The 16,867-nt window shown below is 38.9% G+C and overlaps 1 protein-coding gene across 4 annotated transcripts in view; it reads left to right on the top strand.

The window, feature by feature from the left end:
- Positions 1 to 2,050: 2,050 nt before the first annotated feature.
- FMR1 (fragile X messenger ribonucleoprotein 1) overlaps positions 2,051 to 16,867 on the top strand; it is a 31,849-nt gene continuing 17,032 nt past the window's right edge. For all 4 annotated transcript variants that reach the window (XM_065643476.1, XM_065643477.1, XM_065643475.1 and 1 more), the window contains exons 1-7: positions 2,051 to 2,316; positions 9,428 to 9,480; positions 10,113 to 10,206; positions 11,230 to 11,301; positions 11,583 to 11,731; positions 12,717 to 12,810; positions 12,901 to 13,017. In XM_065643476.1, coding sequence (XP_065499548.1) covers positions 2,266 to 2,316; positions 9,428 to 9,480; positions 10,113 to 10,206; positions 11,230 to 11,301; positions 11,583 to 11,731; positions 12,717 to 12,810; positions 12,901 to 13,017 — 630 coding nt within the window. In that variant the 5' untranslated portion in view covers positions 2,051 to 2,265. The remainder of the gene's footprint in view (positions 2,317 to 9,427; positions 9,481 to 10,112; positions 10,207 to 11,229; positions 11,302 to 11,582; positions 11,732 to 12,716; positions 12,811 to 12,900; positions 13,018 to 16,867) is intronic.

The raw sequence follows: 16,867 nt of genomic DNA, 5'->3' as shown, positions 1-16,867 counted from the left end.
AAGTTCTCTGTCATTTTCTTCTGTTTTAATTCATTCATTTTCAAGACCTACGTAATTCAGGGATTCTTTTCGCTTTCACCTCAAATGCAATTTGCTTAATGATTAATAAAAAAATCATTAGCTGTATAAACTAACGTGCAGTTTTACATATGAATGTGAGTGTCCTCTATTAACATGGACAATACCAATACACTTCGGCAGATGAAATAACATGCAGATTTAATGTACTAATAAATGCATTTGTGGGGTTACAAGAGAAATGGATGGAACCTCATGAGTGGGAGATGAAACTGAATAATTAAGCAGCAAAATGCTACATGCTCCATTTTCAAATTCACTAGTGATATTCAAAAAGAAAAAAGGGAATGTGTTACTGAGTCGTAGCAGGATATACAGATACTGTTCAGGAAGAATGCAGAAATTTCTGTTAATTTTAAATGAGACCCATTATTCCAACAAACAACATGAAATTGAGCAAATAAGGAAAAGATGACCCACAGGTGAGTTGAATTACAATGTCAGTTGTTTCTTGGATGACCAAACAGAGCCAGAGCTTGGTAGTTACTAGGTAGTATTTTAAAAATACATATTTTTAGAAGATTATGCTTTTGTAAGTTACGAGGTTTAATAACCTTAAGTTCAGATTTCAGTGTTTATTCTTTGACTCTTCTCCATGAAGCTGGGAAGGTTCTGTACTGCAGGTGCAAAGTTGACTTAAATCCCTCCGGCTTCCTTCCCTATTCAGGTCAGGGAGATACAGTATACCGTAGAAACCAAAAACCACTAGTGGAAACATATATCTCCACTGAGGTAGAATCTGTGACAAAACAAATCTTGGATGCCTTTCTATTCTGAACTTATTGTACAGAAAACTGTATGTGTGGAGGAGGTGGAGGAAGGACTTGTAAAAGAAACAGTCAATTTTAATCAAAGGTCAGCTTAAGTAACTATGATGCAAAAATCAGTAGAGATTAGTTGGCTCTTCTCGATTTATTTTCACAAGATGAAAGAAGATTACCTATCATTCTAACACGTGACGAAGGATTTTTAATAATTTTATAATATTCGGTTTTGTCTTCCTGCAATGGTTAGTTTCATTGCCCATGTGAACTCTACTTTTTGGAGTATTTTACTGGGACTCCCAAGTAAAGTTCATATTAACCATTTGAAGAACTGAATGCAGTCATAGCATAATCCGATTTATTTGACACACAGCAGACCTTGTAAATTTTCCCATGTTTAGACCTTCTGCATAACTGCAACAGCCTGACCATTCGTTAGCGCAGAACTCATTAAAAAGCGCTGCAACAATTCACACTTTATTCTTCCCTCCTGACCCCAATCAGGGAGGCAGAGATCACTGCTCAGTCGGGCCCACTTCCCCACGGCCGCGTCCCGCAGCGCCCCTGCCGGACCTGAGCCGGGTCCTCCCAGGCCCGGGCCTCCCCCTGCCCCTGCCCGTCCCAGCAGCCCCACCATTCCCACCGCCTCCCCCTGGGCCCCTGCAAAAGCGCCGCTCCCAGCAGCCGTTCCGCGGCCGCCTTTGTCCACCCAAGGGGCCCCAGCACTGCGCCCCGCGGCCCCGCTCAGCCCAGGCCCCCTCCCCACCCCGCGGACCCGTGTGGGGACACGGACGCCCCAGGGCAGGGAACAGGCCGCGCGCCCCGCCCTCTGTGGCCGGAACGCGCACTGACTGCAGCCGCGCAATCTGATTGGCCAGCGGCGCCGTGGCTCAAGGCGCGCGCCAGCACGGGAAGCGGGATCTCGGTCGCAACTGCCGGGTTCGGCCTCCGCGTGCCACTGCAGCTGCGCGCGGAAGGGGCGCGGGGCAGCGCGCGCGGCGCGGCCGTTCAGGGCGGTGGGCGAGCGGCGCGTGCTGGCCGAGGCCAGCGCCCCGCCCCGTCCCGCGCCGCGGCCCGTCACGTGACGCAGATTTAGCGTTTACGTTCGAAACGGGCGCCCCCGCCCTCTTCCCCCCTCCTCCCCCCCCCCCCTCCCGCGCGCGCCGCCCGGCGGTGACCGTTTCGCTTTCATTTCCGGGCGGCTGAGGGTGAAGAGCGGCGGCGCGGAGCGGCCCGCACCCCCCGCCTGGCCCCACCCCCTCGGGCTCGGAGTGAACCGAGATTCCCCTTCCCCTCCCCTCCCCCGCCCCGGCGCACACACACACCCCTCCTCCTCCTCCTCTTCCCCCCTCCTGCACCGAGAGAAAGGGAAGGGAGGAGGCGCCGGGCCTGGGTCTCCCGCACCGAGCCGCCGCGGCACAACATGGAGGAGCTGGTGGTGGAGGTGCGGGGCTCCAACGGGGCCTTCTACAAGGTACCGGGTGCTCGCGGCTTGAGTCGGGCTGGGCCTCAGGGGAGGGAGTGGGGCCTGGGCCGGCAGGAGGAGGAGGAGGCGGCGGCGGTGGCGGCTCCTCCTCCACGCTCTGAGGGAAAGAGGGGGCCCCGGGGCAGGAAGGAGAGGAGGAGGAGTGGGGCAGGGGTGGAGGCCTCGGCGGGGCCCTCTCGGTGTCTGGGGAGAGGCAGTCGGGCTTCTGGGCTCAGAGGAGCCGGGGGCTGCGGGAACTCGAGGCCTGATGAGGGAGAGAGGGAAGACGGGAAAGGCCTCGGCGGCCGGGGAGGCCTCGGGCCTTCCCCTATTGTGGGGAGGCCCCGGCGCTGCCGCTGGGAGAGGAGAACCCTGGGCCGCCTTCTCCTCGGCGCTGAAGCGAGGATCAGGGCTGGGCATGGGGCATTAATTGCTAAATCCTCAGCTTTTGTCGCTACTTAAGGAAAGTCTTTCTCGCTCTCTAGGTTTCCAGGAGAGCTGCACTGCTAGTGGCACGGCGGTTAAGGCGGGGGAGGAGAGGGGGGGATTGTTAAATACACGTTCACGATAGAATGCTGTCGTGGATTCCTGCTCTTAATGCCACGGCAGGAGACGCTGCCTACTGATATTAGAGAGCATTGCTTGGCCACATATATTTGCTGAGTTGCTAAATACATTTAATTATCAAATGCTCTTCTTACTGAAACTACTTCATGGCATTCTATGTTTCTTTCCAAGCCCTTGTGTTGTTGCTGAGTAAAACCATCACTGAGCCTTGAACATAAATGCTGAGTACTTAATATTTTTATTAATACTATGTGGTATTGCTGTGGCATTGCACGAGTTGGGTTGTATTAATCAGTATATTAATAGGGTATAATTTGTGGGTTTACCATATTCACAGAAAAATAAAATTTGGACACAGTGCATTTGGGCCTACAGTCATTGACATGTTATCAACACACTAGAAACAGTCATGGATCGGTTTCTGCAAGTTTACTGTTGTTTAAATGTTCCTAGTACTTTAAAAATTGGGCCTAGTTATTGTGCAACATCCAATATTTATGTTAGCAATGAAGGAACAGGTAGAATTTCACGCTCCGATGTTAGTGTGGTAGGGCAGGTTGGTATCCAAATGATACAGTTCCAACAGCTCTGAGTGTTTCTAGGGAAAAAAGACCTTTTAAAAGCTTATTTTTAAAATACATGTGATAAGAACTTTAAATGACGCTTTTATCAAATTATATGAAGAGTATTTACACAATCGTGAAATAGAGTGTGATTAAAATGACATTGTGCGTTCATTAGTGACAAATATTATCAAAGAAATGTGGGAGAATTGAAAAACTTTTCTTGGATTACATTCAATTTTGACTTCATGGGGTCCCGTTCCACTTTTGTCTATAACATACCAACACTAGTGGTTGTAGTTAAGGTGAAAATTTTGTTTGAGTGTGTGTTTATGGGAGTTTATTAATTAAACATGGTTCAGTGTATTCAAGTTATAACACAGACGTTGCCTTCAAGTTGCATATAATGTTCACCTTTTATCTTTTAGAAATTTGAACACGGGATTTTTTTTTGTCTCCTCTTAATCTCTAATCATGGGGAGTTGGTTAAACTATCTGAGCGGACAAATGGGATGCACGCATTTACTGGTCTTCACCTGTATTACCTGTCTAGATGGAGCACCACACTTAAGATAAATGCAGCAACTTTTTTTTTGTTCTCAAACTGTAAAAGTTAAACACAAACAAATGATCCCAAACAAACGCCTCATGCAATAATGTTCAATGTAAATTGACTATTTTCCTCTAGCCTGAATTACTTGCGTTTTAGGTACAATTTTTTTCTTTCATCATAATGCCCAAGAATCACTCTGTTATTAAGTAATTTATCTGAATGTTTTCTTGTGAGTTCTATGCTCATCTTGCAGATGGGGAATTTTATTATGAAATGGATTGGATGACCCACCATAACAAGAAGTGCATGATGATGATATCAAGAGTGGATTTAACTCCCAAGATGATTTTATTTTTTTTAATTTAAAAAGTTTATTTAAGTAGCCTTCTGAGAAAAGTTTTACAACAGTGACACTGCAAACAAATCAAAAGCAAAACAATTATTAATTTTCATGGTTTACTGATAACTTGTGATAATTTCTTTGGCTTTGGATCGTTCTGAAGATCATCAGAATATGTAAAGGTTTTGGAGAAATATGCGTCTGTCTTGATATTAAAACATGGAGGGGAGGAGTATGAGGCTTCTAGAGTAATGGACGGACTAGGTGGCACAAGTAAGCACCTAATTGCCACTTCAGGTTTTCATATCCTCCTTGCAGCTCTCTTTGAGGACCTTGTAAATTCCAGTCTCTTACACGCTAAGTTCTGTTTTTTGAGCGTCCCCAGCAGCATCTTGATCTCGGCAGTACAAAACGGGTGCCTAATTGTCACCTATGCCCTACTAAGAGTAATAAACCTGTCTTTGCTTGTATTGCCTGTAGGACTTGATCCAGAACTCATTCTGAGATACTTCTAGAAGGATCATGTTCCACACAAAACACAGGAGACGGTTTGAGGATGCTTTCATACTCAGCTGGAAGATTTGAATGCAAATTTTCTACTGGTCGGGTGTGCTACATTTCACAGAGTACTCGAGAGTGTTGGTATGGTCACTCTAGTGGAGACTAGTTCTTCCTGAATGGAATTAAAGTATCGCTTGGTGAATGCTTTGTACTTTCATGAATGTTTTCTCCTTGGAAAAGATGAACTGTTCCATGGAAGGTGCAGTGCAATCAATGAGCATGATTCAGGGATAATTGACAATCTAGTACCTAGAGATGCTTAGTCATGACTTGGTATGTTGCTGGGCCCAGAATCCTTGGAAAGAAAAGATCACATTCTCTTATTTATTTTAAGAAGATTGGTCCAACAAGCAACCATCACTGTGAATCCTAAGGAGAGAGAACTGCCTTTTTGCAGCTCACAGCTAAGTAACTAGATCTTGAAGACGTGCACTATCAGGGCATATCTTTTCACATCTTTTCTTGTATAGGTGTAATAAATTGGGGTTTGAAGTTCTTATTTCATTCTCAGAGGACTAATAGACAGTCCTTTGTCTAATCTTCCCAGGACTAGCTTTAGATATTATTTTCCTCTAAAAGGGAATGTGCCTTTCTAGCATGGGATTGATTTTTCTTTTCTAGTTTGGGAATGATTCTCGCTTGTATCATCTGCTAAAGATGGAAGGCATCCTGTCTAGTTTTGCAGTTATGTTTGCTGTTAACATCTATATGTTGTCTGTAAACCAATTTTTGCCACTTCTTGCTCTATAACCTTGTTAAAAATCTTCCACTCCTTATCCCAGTAGTTTCAGCACTTTGCGATTGTTTCCTTAGTTTATAAGACACTTCACATTTTTTCATTGAAGCTACAAAATCATTCATCTTCTTAGTTATTCAGGTCTTGCTGCTAACTGTTCCTTTGGCCTCATGTTGCATTCTGTATCCATTTCTTTCACCGTTCCACACAGTTGTTTGTTTAGTAAGTATCTCCAGTCTCTTTGTACGTTCTCAAGCCCATCGCTCAGCCCTTCAGAGGAGGAAAGCCTGTACTCTGCTGCTTCCTTCAGTTACCATTTCTGTGACTGTTCTTTCCCTATCCTGTGTTTTTGGATAACCTTTCTCAGATTTGATTAGCCTTATGAGTTCCCTTTTGACTTTCTCCTCCCAACAGGTATGAAATGTTCCAGAACTGGTATGCAAACAGTAGGTGCATGTTTGTATGAACACGGCATTATTTTAATCTTAAAAAATGTATTCTCTCTACTTTCACTCCTTACAGTTAATGATCCTTCTTTATTAAAATGGTTGACAATGCTCACATCCGATGATGATAACAGACTTTAAAAAAAGCAACAAAACTTCATGGCAGCTGGAGTCTGTGTTACTTTGAAGTGTCTGTCATTCCGTTTAGCACAAAAATAATAAATATAGCAGTGTTTCCAATAATTCTTCTTTTCTATAAAATAATTTGTAAAATTTAGACCTTATCTTCAGCATATAACCCTGCCAATGGGGTTGCTCCCGTGTTTGAGAAATGCCATTGCGTCAGTGTTGGATTGTAAACTTTTTACTTAATTATGTCTGAAGCACGGAGAGAAACGTTAATGGTTTATGTGACTGAAAGTTAAATTTGACGTAGAAAGCTTAGCACATCTGATTTTTCTTCCACATTAGAGAAGAAGAATTAACCTTAGCCATCGTAAAATGGACTTCTGTTCACAGAAGAGAAAGCAGACTTTTTTTCACCGATTCCGATTTCTTCTTGTGTACTCTTATTTGGTATCTCTGCTATTAGTGATAGTAATATCCCAGCTGTTGTGGCCTTTCACTGTCCTGTTCCCTCATTTTACTTTCATCCAGTTTCACTGTGTTTTTAGTGCTTTTCGTCTATGTTCACATTCATGATAGCCTGTGTTCTGTCCCTTCTTAGTTGTGCATTTCAAACTCACATGTATGCCCCTTTATGTTTGAATTTCCATGCTCAAGTTATACTTTTTATGTCAAAAAAGGCTGATGAATGCTTATTGTACTTTTCATAATACTTTGCGTGAAGTCCATACCTCTTCTCTGAACTTACTGACATCTGTGGCTGCCTTTTCCTTTGTGAATTCAGCTTATGGTGTTAAAGGTCTCATTTCTTTTTAGCGTTGTATGTAATTTCACACATATCACAGAATAAAGAAAACCGAACAGTTCTGATAAGCTTTAATTTTGGTTTTCCAAAGGCAGTAATGGTTAAGGTTTTGGGTGGGGATTTTTTGTTTGTTTTCAGTTGGGTTTTTTTTATTTTTGGTTGGTTGTCTTGGTTTTGGGGGGTTTGGGGGTTTTTTGTTTTTGTTCGGGGTTTTTTGTTGTTTTGTCTTTATAGTTTTTTGGGTTTTTTGTGAAAACTTAGAAATGTTTTTTAAAATATTTCTGTTTGTACTTAGAAGTGTGCAAATACATAGCGGGGTAGAATCCAGATACATCTTACTTACTACAGATCTGTTCAAAAATTTGTATCAGAGGAAAATTGGCATAATGCTATGACACAGACTGTGAAAAACTGATGTGATAAGTATCTCTGACATTTTTCTGTGTCACAAAAACTGAAGAATAAAGAAAAACAACCTTTCTATAAGTAGATGGGATTACACAACTAAATATTTAGGCTATTAATGGATTTTGGATGGTTAATTGTTTTTAAAGCATAAATCTCACGTGGAGGTAGATACAAGTGTTGTATATATTATATAGTTGAAATTAGCTATTTGGCAAGGCATCACTTTGTAATTAGATAAAAATTCATTGCAATGGATTCTAGTAATTTTGCAAGGCTGGAAATGAAAAGGTAAACAAGAGTGTTATGACATCAACTTTTTTGGCCAATCTGGAGTGAAAACCAGGTATTCCATCTCTTTCTGTGTTTGAGTCTTTTGAACTTGTATAAACCAAAGAAATTACATCAGTTTTATAATTTTCACTAACAGTGTTTGTATTGATGCTACTCGTATATGGTCAACCCTTATCCTTAATGTTGCTGATGCAGTTTCCCTCAGGTTTCTGGGTTTTGACCCAAGCAACATTGAAGACCTGTTTAAGGAGAACTTTTGTAGTAACTGGAAAGCAATAAGACCCTAAAGTAATTGACTTGAAAAGCTTCGCACATTGTTGGAATCATCTGCAGCTTAATGAAGTTCATTGCTCTTTTTATGGTGACAGACACAGTAGCAGTGACAAGAATGCTCCATCCCCTGTACTAGGTCTTGAGTCTTTACGTTAGGATTTGATGCACATTGCAGACAAGAATTGCCCATAGTTCAATACTCTTTTCAACTAGCTCTGTGTCCTAAGTTTTAATTTTTCCAAATAATGTAAGTACTAGACTAAGTAGAGGTCTTAGGCTAGTCTTCAACTTGATAACTTAACATTTATTTGTGTCACCATCTGGTTTACTTATTAATGGTAAATTTTAGAGTTTCTACCACTGGTTATTTATATTGCTGTAGTCAGCAGGATTCTACTCAAGATGACTTGGAAGTTATGAGCTGTCAGATCTGAATATGAGATTTTCTCTTGCTCTTTGCTGCTGTGCTTTTGGTTTTTTCTGTCATTCCTTGTAATTTTTAAAGAGTGCTAGTTACAACATCTTTTGGTGTTTTCATCACCACAGAGGGGATGACTTATCCAAAAGTGTCTTTCATAGCTGGAGAAGTGATTTTTAAAAAAAATTTTTTTTTTTTCTGTTTTCCTCTATTTTATGAAAATGAGAGAATAAAGTATCAACAGATTCTTTCTCAGGGCATTGTCTTGTGTCCATCATTTGAGGCTACGAAAAATATTTTCGTTGGTAAATCCCAAAGGTCTTTGAGTATCAGTCTTGCTGTTCTGCAGATGGGGAGGATGTTTGGGCTTGAATCTGAAAATTGCTCAAAGGTCAGTCAGTTGAGAGGCCTAAGGCAGGCAAAGCCTTCTGTGCTGAATCTTAGTTCTCTACTCTGCTTTGTGGTTTCATTGGAGACTCAGCACAACTGCTGTCCATCCCCCAGAAGAAAACGGAAGGCAGGCTGCAGGGCATTTATCTTCAGAGAGACAGGGTGGTTTTTGTTGTGGTGGGTTTTTTTGTGTGTTTGGGTTTGGGTTTTTTGGTTGTTTTTTGGTTTTGGTTGGGTTTTTTTAGGGTGTACTGATGTGGTTTAACTTCTATACCTGTCAAAATACACAAAATGTGATTATAAACCCAAACATTTTATACTTTAGTTATAAAACTATTCAGAATGATCTTGTAATTTGTTAGTAGCCTCTCCCATTACTTCTAAAAAGCAGGAAGAATGCATGCGTAACCTGGGCGTTTTTTCCGTGTATTCGTGGACTAGCAGTCATGAACCAAGGGAGGTTATCGGCTTTCAGTATGTGTTTTATGTAAGTCTGTTGCAAAATTAAAAAGGCAGACTTGAAAGCATACTTAAAGTTTCAGTTTCATCAATATCGATGAAAGGAAGGCATTGTATGGGTTTGAAATTATTTTTTAAATTATCTGTAAGCAGACCACAATTATACCCTTTTTTTTCTACACAGGCATTTGTAAAAGACGTGCATGATGATTCTATAACAGTTGCATTTGAAAACAAGTAAGTGTATTGCATTTATAAACGCTTTTCATTATTTAAATGTTTCTAAGTACAAAACTATAGTAATGTGAGTTCTTTTGGGAAGATAGGCATATTGGATTGTCATAACGTAAATTCAATACCATGTTGGAACAAGACAGCGGTGGTACCATGACTGCCTCTTCTTCATGTGAATGTATTAGTTTAGATTTAGCAGATTACATTATTACAAAATTTGTTTTATAGATAAGTGATGAATACCAGTTTTCTAAGCTAGAAATGAAATTATATTCTTTTGCCATCATTTAAGGGCATAAAAAGTTAACTTTCCATTATACCATTTAGTTTAGGTTTCATTTCCTTCAGGAAGTAAACAATCCTCTGCTATATACATTTTCCTGTGAGTCTTTGTTATGGCATCATCTGTTGCATTTTGGAAATAGTGGCATCAGGGATTCATTTAAGAAGCTTAATGGTCAGTTAGGTGTATTTCTTATTAAATATACATTGGATCCTGTTACCTTTAATACATATATGCATAAAAGCTCCACAAAGTTTAAAAAGGTAAAATTTAATGCATTGAAAGTGTTCCTGATTTCTGTTTAGAAAGAAGGTGAAAATGTTTAGGCCATTCACTGTGGTTTTATTTGTAGCTGGCAACCAGAGCGACAAATACCATTCCATGATGTGAGGTTTCCGCCACCTGCAGGTTATAATAAAGATATAAATGAAAGCGATGAAGTAGAGGTATGTATGCTCCATTAACAACATTTGTTTTGAGAAAGGAGAGAATTCGGGGTGAAAAATGTCAGCCAAGCCAGTGGAAGGTTTGCTTCCATGTTATGTGCTGTCAGTTTTTTTGATTCCAAGTACTACATAAAATGCAATATCAAGCATGTCATCAGAAAGATTTTGACAGTTGTAAACCATATGGCAATTTTGGAATTCCATATATCATGACCTCTTTCCTGATTTACAAACGTGATCAGTGTTTCTTTGATTACAGATCAGTTCTTTATCAGAACTGAATAAATCTAGAAAGACCTGCTGGACTGTAGTTCTTCAGCTGTAAGTTAATAGCGTGCACATTACCAAAACTTCAAGCAGAATGAGCTAATTTGACCTACATGCATGTGTACATCAAATACAAAAATACATGTGCATATGTAAATACTTAAGTATATAGAGACTAGCTTTAATAGAGTGCGTTCTTAAACCTTCCTTATTTTAAGAAATTGATTTTTGTAATTACTTCAAAAAAAAAAAAAAAAGAACTTTCAAGACTTGTGTTTATTTTGATTTGAAAGAAAAGAAAATGGCAAAGCTTCTTTGGTGTAGATGTGGCCGATATCATGTGCTGAAGAATTGTAGATATGTGTCCTCTCCCACTCACTGGTAGGACCTCATCAAACCTACACACAACTAGAAATATTGTTGGTTAAATATTAACAGATGTGAAAGGCTGAATTATCTCTCTTTTGACTGTATGCAAGACTGAAGCAACTTATGCCAGTAGACTGGGTACTATATTATTTATCTGTACAATCTTGTATACATAATTTTATATTCTACCTGTATTTGCAATAGATGTTTTGGCTGCTACATGCTTGCTATGTGGAGCTTAGATTAGAGACTTCATGTACTTCATGTACCAATATATTTTGCTGGATTTTGTTCGTATAGCAGAGTTCCCGATTGTATTAGCTAGTGTCAACTTTTGCAATGTCTTTTAAGAATGCTACAGATATGTAATGTATGGATTCTGTTTAGGTTTATTCCAGGGCAAATGAAAAAGAACCCTGCTGTTGGTGGTTGGCTAAAGTGAGAATGATAAAGGGTGAGGTAGGAATATGCATATATACATCTATTTTTTAATATTTTTTAATATTTATTTATATTTTGTGTTACTTTTTTTATATTGATGTACATGGTGATTTTAACTTGTCTCCCTTAATTTTTCAAAGAGTTACTTGATTAGGACTGTTGCAATTACCATTAACCTCAACCTGAAAAGTTTGAAATTTGACTTGTTCAGTTAATCAAAGTGCCTTTCACTTAATGGTGTAGTGCTGACTCTTGTCATAAAATGTCTGGCTTGGATGATTTTATTATTTTTGTATCAGTTCTACGTAATAGAATATGCAGCCTGTGATGCTACATACAACGAAATTGTCACAATTGAGCGTTTGAGATCTGTGAACCCCAATAAACCTGCAACAAAAGATACTTTTCATAAAATCAAACTGGCAGTTCCAGAAGATTTAAGGCAAATGTAAGTAGAAGTGTTTCTTTAACTTGTTTCAAACTGTGGGTAGCTTCTTGAGCCTGACACAAGAAGGTATAAAAATGCTTTTTCTGCTCTGAATTAAATCTTAAAATTTTCATGTAAGAATGTAGAAAATACAAATGTGGACATGCTCATACTACAGAAATAGAAAAGATTATTTTTGAAATGCAGTTTAGTCCTGGAGGAAGAGATCCTTTTTTTTTAAGGTTTGTGTGCAATACAGATTAAGTAAGATTTTTATTCTTACAGCTGTACAGTGATGTACACAGATTAATCTGAACCCATTCTTCATCAGTTTTATTTTTAATTTTCAAGTGATCAGTCTCAGAGGATCCAACAATCTATTCAAGTTGGTATTTAATGGCAAAAGAAAACCCTGCCTTATATTGTAGGGCATAAGGCATTTTGATGGCTACGTGAATAGTTGTGTAACAATCACACCTCCTGTAGTATGATACAGAAACAGTTTGTTTTCTCGTAGAACACAGACGTGTTGTTCTCATGTAAATGTAGCTCTACAATACAGATTAATACTGACTCCCCTTTTTTAGCTTCAGATAACTTTCTGCTTTAGAGTAGCAAAATACAGCATGAGATGAGCATAAGGTCTGTGGAATGCTGCAGTGGTTACAGTGAAGTCACGCATCATACTGGTTAATGGTGTGTTTGAACTTTTTGACTTGCTGATTGTGATGATTACAGCTTTTTGAATGTAGTTTTTCTTAACTGGTTTGTCATTTCATAGGTGTACATACAGAAAAATTATGAAATATTTCTAATCCTACTTGTGAAAACAAATGAAAGAAAAATGAGTAAAATAAATCATGATAACAATAAAATAACACCTGCATTCAAAGGAAGAACTTGGATGTATTTATTTAGGTTTTTGTATTAAGAAATTCATATTTTTAGCTGTGAAGCATAAACGCAGCAGTTATTATTTTTAACTTTGTAGAGTTTTTATTCCTAGGTGTGCCAAAGAATCTGCACATAAGGACTTCAAAAAGGCAGTTGGAGCTTTTTCTGTAACGTATGATTCTGAAAACCACCAACTTATTATTTTGGTAAGTACCAATCTCTAACCATACCATTGGCAGTGGTTTGTTTCAAAAGTTCACATGTAAACCACTGTGTTTTCTTTATTAATAATTTAGTCCATCAATGATGTAACAACAAAACGGGCAAACATGCTGATTGATATGCACTTTCGAAGTCTTCGTACCAAGCTGTCTCTGATACTGCGAAATGAAGAAGCTAGCAAACAGCTGGAGGTATGTTGTTTGTTTTCTCTGGAGTAATTTGGGGGGCGAGGGTGGAAACCACATTAATTTCTTAGCTGGTAGGTCTTGCATTGGGATGAAAGTAATCATTATGTACTGGCACTACTCCTGGTGTTAAAAAAGAGGCAGATGGAGATGTAACCCAACAAAGTTTATGATTGAAGGGTCTGTTCTTGCAAAGACTCATTTTTATCCTATCCCATTTATTGAGCAGGATTTTGTGGGTGAATAAATATGAATTTATGTATGTATACATACACATATATTTCTTTCATTGTTTGAAGCATAAAATAGCCATTGTTGCATGAATAGTGCCACATATTCGATAGTTTTGAATTACTGTTTTTAAAAATAGGTGGCAGTGAATATGGTATGATACTGAGATGGGCTAGAACTTGATCTTGCAAAGCAACACAATGAAAAGAGATGGAAGGAGTGAGACTGATAGGATGAGTATGAAGGGATGGGTTTGTCTGTAGATAAAATCTTAGGAAATAGTCTTAGAGCAGATACAGCTTCTGATATTCCTATGACTGAAGAGTGGGTGTTGAGTGGCAAGAAGCTTGACTCATACTTGTCCACGGGAGAAAAAAAAAGAGTAGGCTAGGAAATAAAGGGATCTTTATTTAGTAGAATTAACATTTCTTCATGGTTTTTGTCCTATCTACAAATCGAAGGAAGTAGCAACATTTCCAAAACCTTCCTTTTAGATTCACTGTCAAGAACTAGAGGTACCACTCAAACTATTGTAATTCAATTTCATGTGGGTGTATACCAGCTCTGTTAATTTAGAGCTGGGCTTCATTCTGTGCCCCCCCTTCCCCCCGCTCCATCCCCCCCCGAAGGATTACATATATTTGGTTTTAGCTTGAAGTGGGATGTGGTGTTGTAGTTCAGGCCTCTTGTATCCGTAAGGCGTACTTACTGTTACAAGAAGTTCTCTCTTCTCATCTCTTGATTTCTACATTTCAGAGATGTAATTCAAGTTTGTTTGGGTCTTGATTTTTTTTTCAAGACCAAGAAAGGACCAGTTTCTTCTCATTTGTGTTCCTTCTTGAGCACGCCACTGTAGCTCTTCAGTAATCCATTCTTCTCTGTCTTCAACCAGAACTGACAATTGTGTGCAGTTTACCTCTTAAAGTGCAAAGTGTTATTTTGGAGGTTGGAAGAACGACAGTCTCTTTAGAGCTAATTCTCTTTACCTGCCCCCACAAATGCATGCAGTAGCTCTTGTTATTGATTCCTTTCCCAAACTAATCTTGGATTCTGGCTGTCATTGTAAGGCTGAACCTTTTTGCTGCTGTGAAGGACTTGAGACCTTGATTTGGTTCTTACTAGAAAACCATTGTTAGACTTCAGTTTCTACCTGAGTAGTACTTCAGTGAAGGTTGTGAGAGAAATATATACGGTTATAATTTGTATGAAAAAGGTTGTGTGGTATTTTTCATGTTGACATTTGTTTCCTGTACTTACAATAAATACAAAATGAATTTTAACCAAACCTGAAAAGAAAAGCTTTAGATAGTAAAAATCATACTCGTCATATCTGGTAGACACTGACATACAAACATACTGCACATGTCCGTCAGCAGAAGAAATATTTAGTGAACGCTTTGGGCTTTACTGCATTATTAATAATCGTTCATTGTTTCCATAAAATAAACCTTTTTCTGCATCTCATACTCTCTGAATTTTAAATCTCTGCCACTTTTGTCTTCTAGCAGATTTACCTTTCCTGCTTTATGAGCCATAGTCAACTAGACCAGCTTTGTTCTTTCCATTTGTTGTATCTTGTACCTTCTTTCTTTTCTGCATATTAGCTTCCTGACTTGCATGGCTTTACAAATGTGGCTTTTAGAGCATCAAGTAAAATAACCAATTATTTTCTGTTTCTGTTCTTTCCCAGTAGGTGTGGATTAGTTGTTACTTTGGCATACTAAAAAGCTTGAATTTACAAGTGTACTTTTGCATTCTGGTTTGTATTCTATGTAAATGCAGTTCAGTCATTGCCTCTAACTAGTTATTAATACATTATTTGCGTATTTGTTTCATAATAATTTATTGGAAGGAAGTAGAACACAGAATTTCCTATGTTTAAATAAAATACATCTTGTTATGCATCATTTACAGAAAAGTTAATGATAGTACCAGCAATATAACTACAGTTTGACTGTCACAGCCATGGTCCCTAGTGATGATGTAGCTTCATCTTTTCTACATATCAAAGATAGTTGTGTTAACAACTGATCATTGATTTGACCATCTCATTCTCCACTGTCATGTGACAATCTATAACAGATGCCAACTAGTAAATTGGCATTTGGATTATCTGTTAGAATGTAGATCTGTGAGCATTTAAAATAACGTTTACTTTCTGAGTTGTCTGTAATCCAGTTAATAAAGTGCTTGCTAGAGCTCCCTGGGTATAGCAAGTATTTCTTGACACTTGGATACTTGTACCACTATCTACGGTAGCCAGTTCTCTGTGACAGTGATTTAGTACAGGGTATTTATTGACAGCATTAAGCAGGAACAGGTCAGATAGCAGTAGCAGTTTAGCTAAGGCAGAGCAGGGTTTACTGTGAGCACTTTCTTGATGTTTTCTAAGACTTTGTAGTGTCTCGTGTTACTGAGGTTATACTGCTAATTTTAAGTGTGTTTCTGTATGTCTTCAAAGTAGTTACAGCTTTGATTGCACTGCAGAAACATGTATAAGATTATATATCTTGACTCTGGAAAGATAATATGCAGCTTTATATTATTTTTCTTCCTTGCAAAATGCTCTTTCTATTTTACTTCATAGATTATCACAGTTGGAAATTCTTTCTTCCCTCAATGCTGCTTTCCTGTGTTCTGTTATGCTCAGATGCTTGTGGATGGTGTCTACATTTTTATCTAGGAATTTCACTCACTTTGCCAAATAATGGCTTTTTTTTTACACATTTTATATTTGCTCTTCTCTGTAGATTTAAGTACTATAACTTCCTTTAAATGTATGACAACTTCATTATCATGGACAATTTATGTTTTGTTCTGTGCGTTTATATCTTACTGATTTCTCTCCATATGTTTCTTTTAGTTCTTAGAGTGACCCAACTTAGTGATCTTCCCACTTCATGTAGATCAAGTGTCCTATAAGAAAACTGTTTTATTAAAGTGTGAAGAGGCTGTGTAGGAGAAGCTTATCAGTCATCGTTTTAGTCGTCTTAAACGTGGTTTCTGTAAAAAAATGCATCCACTTGTCTTTAGTGGTTTCCTCACTTGCTGGACAGGTTCTGAACTGCATGCAATTCAGCATTTCCCAAATGCTTTTTCTTGCACTCATGAGGTCTGTATGTGCCAATAATCTGAGCCACCTGGGGCTGACAGAGGCTGTTGATATCCATGCAGGATTGTATGGATGGTGACAAAATCCAGGCTGCCTGCATGTTTGGGTATTTTCAGCGCCATCCAATTCCGCAGTGTACTACAGGATATTTCTCAAAAGCTTCCCTCTGTTTCCAGCTCTCTTCTGCCTACTTGCTGTGTGGTGGAGAGAATACTGAAACTGTATTTTCTGTGTGAGCAGGTACATGCATACCTGTGCATCAAATCACAGCTTACTAACATAGTTCTGTTGGAAGCTCAGGACCACTTTAGGAAGTTATAGTTTGTTTCCTAGTTTCGTGTAGTTTTTGCAAGTTTTATCCAGGTTTCTAGTTATACATTTTTTTTAATTCTCTTCCAGATCCCAAAGTCCATTATTTTTTTTGTTGTTGTTTTTTCTTTTTTGGTATCTTATTTCATTTAGGAGATCCTCATTAAGATTCTGTAATCTGTTCTGTATTGTTTGGTTACACCA

The sequence above is a fragment of the Caloenas nicobarica genome, chromosome 12 (genome assembly GCF_036013445.1).
Source record: "Caloenas nicobarica isolate bCalNic1 chromosome 12, bCalNic1.hap1, whole genome shotgun sequence".
In the NCBI taxonomy this organism is placed as follows: Eukaryota; Metazoa; Chordata; class Aves; order Columbiformes; family Columbidae; genus Caloenas; species Caloenas nicobarica.
Note: the sequence above shows the minus strand (reverse complement) of the source record. Positions and strands in the feature narration are given on the sequence as shown.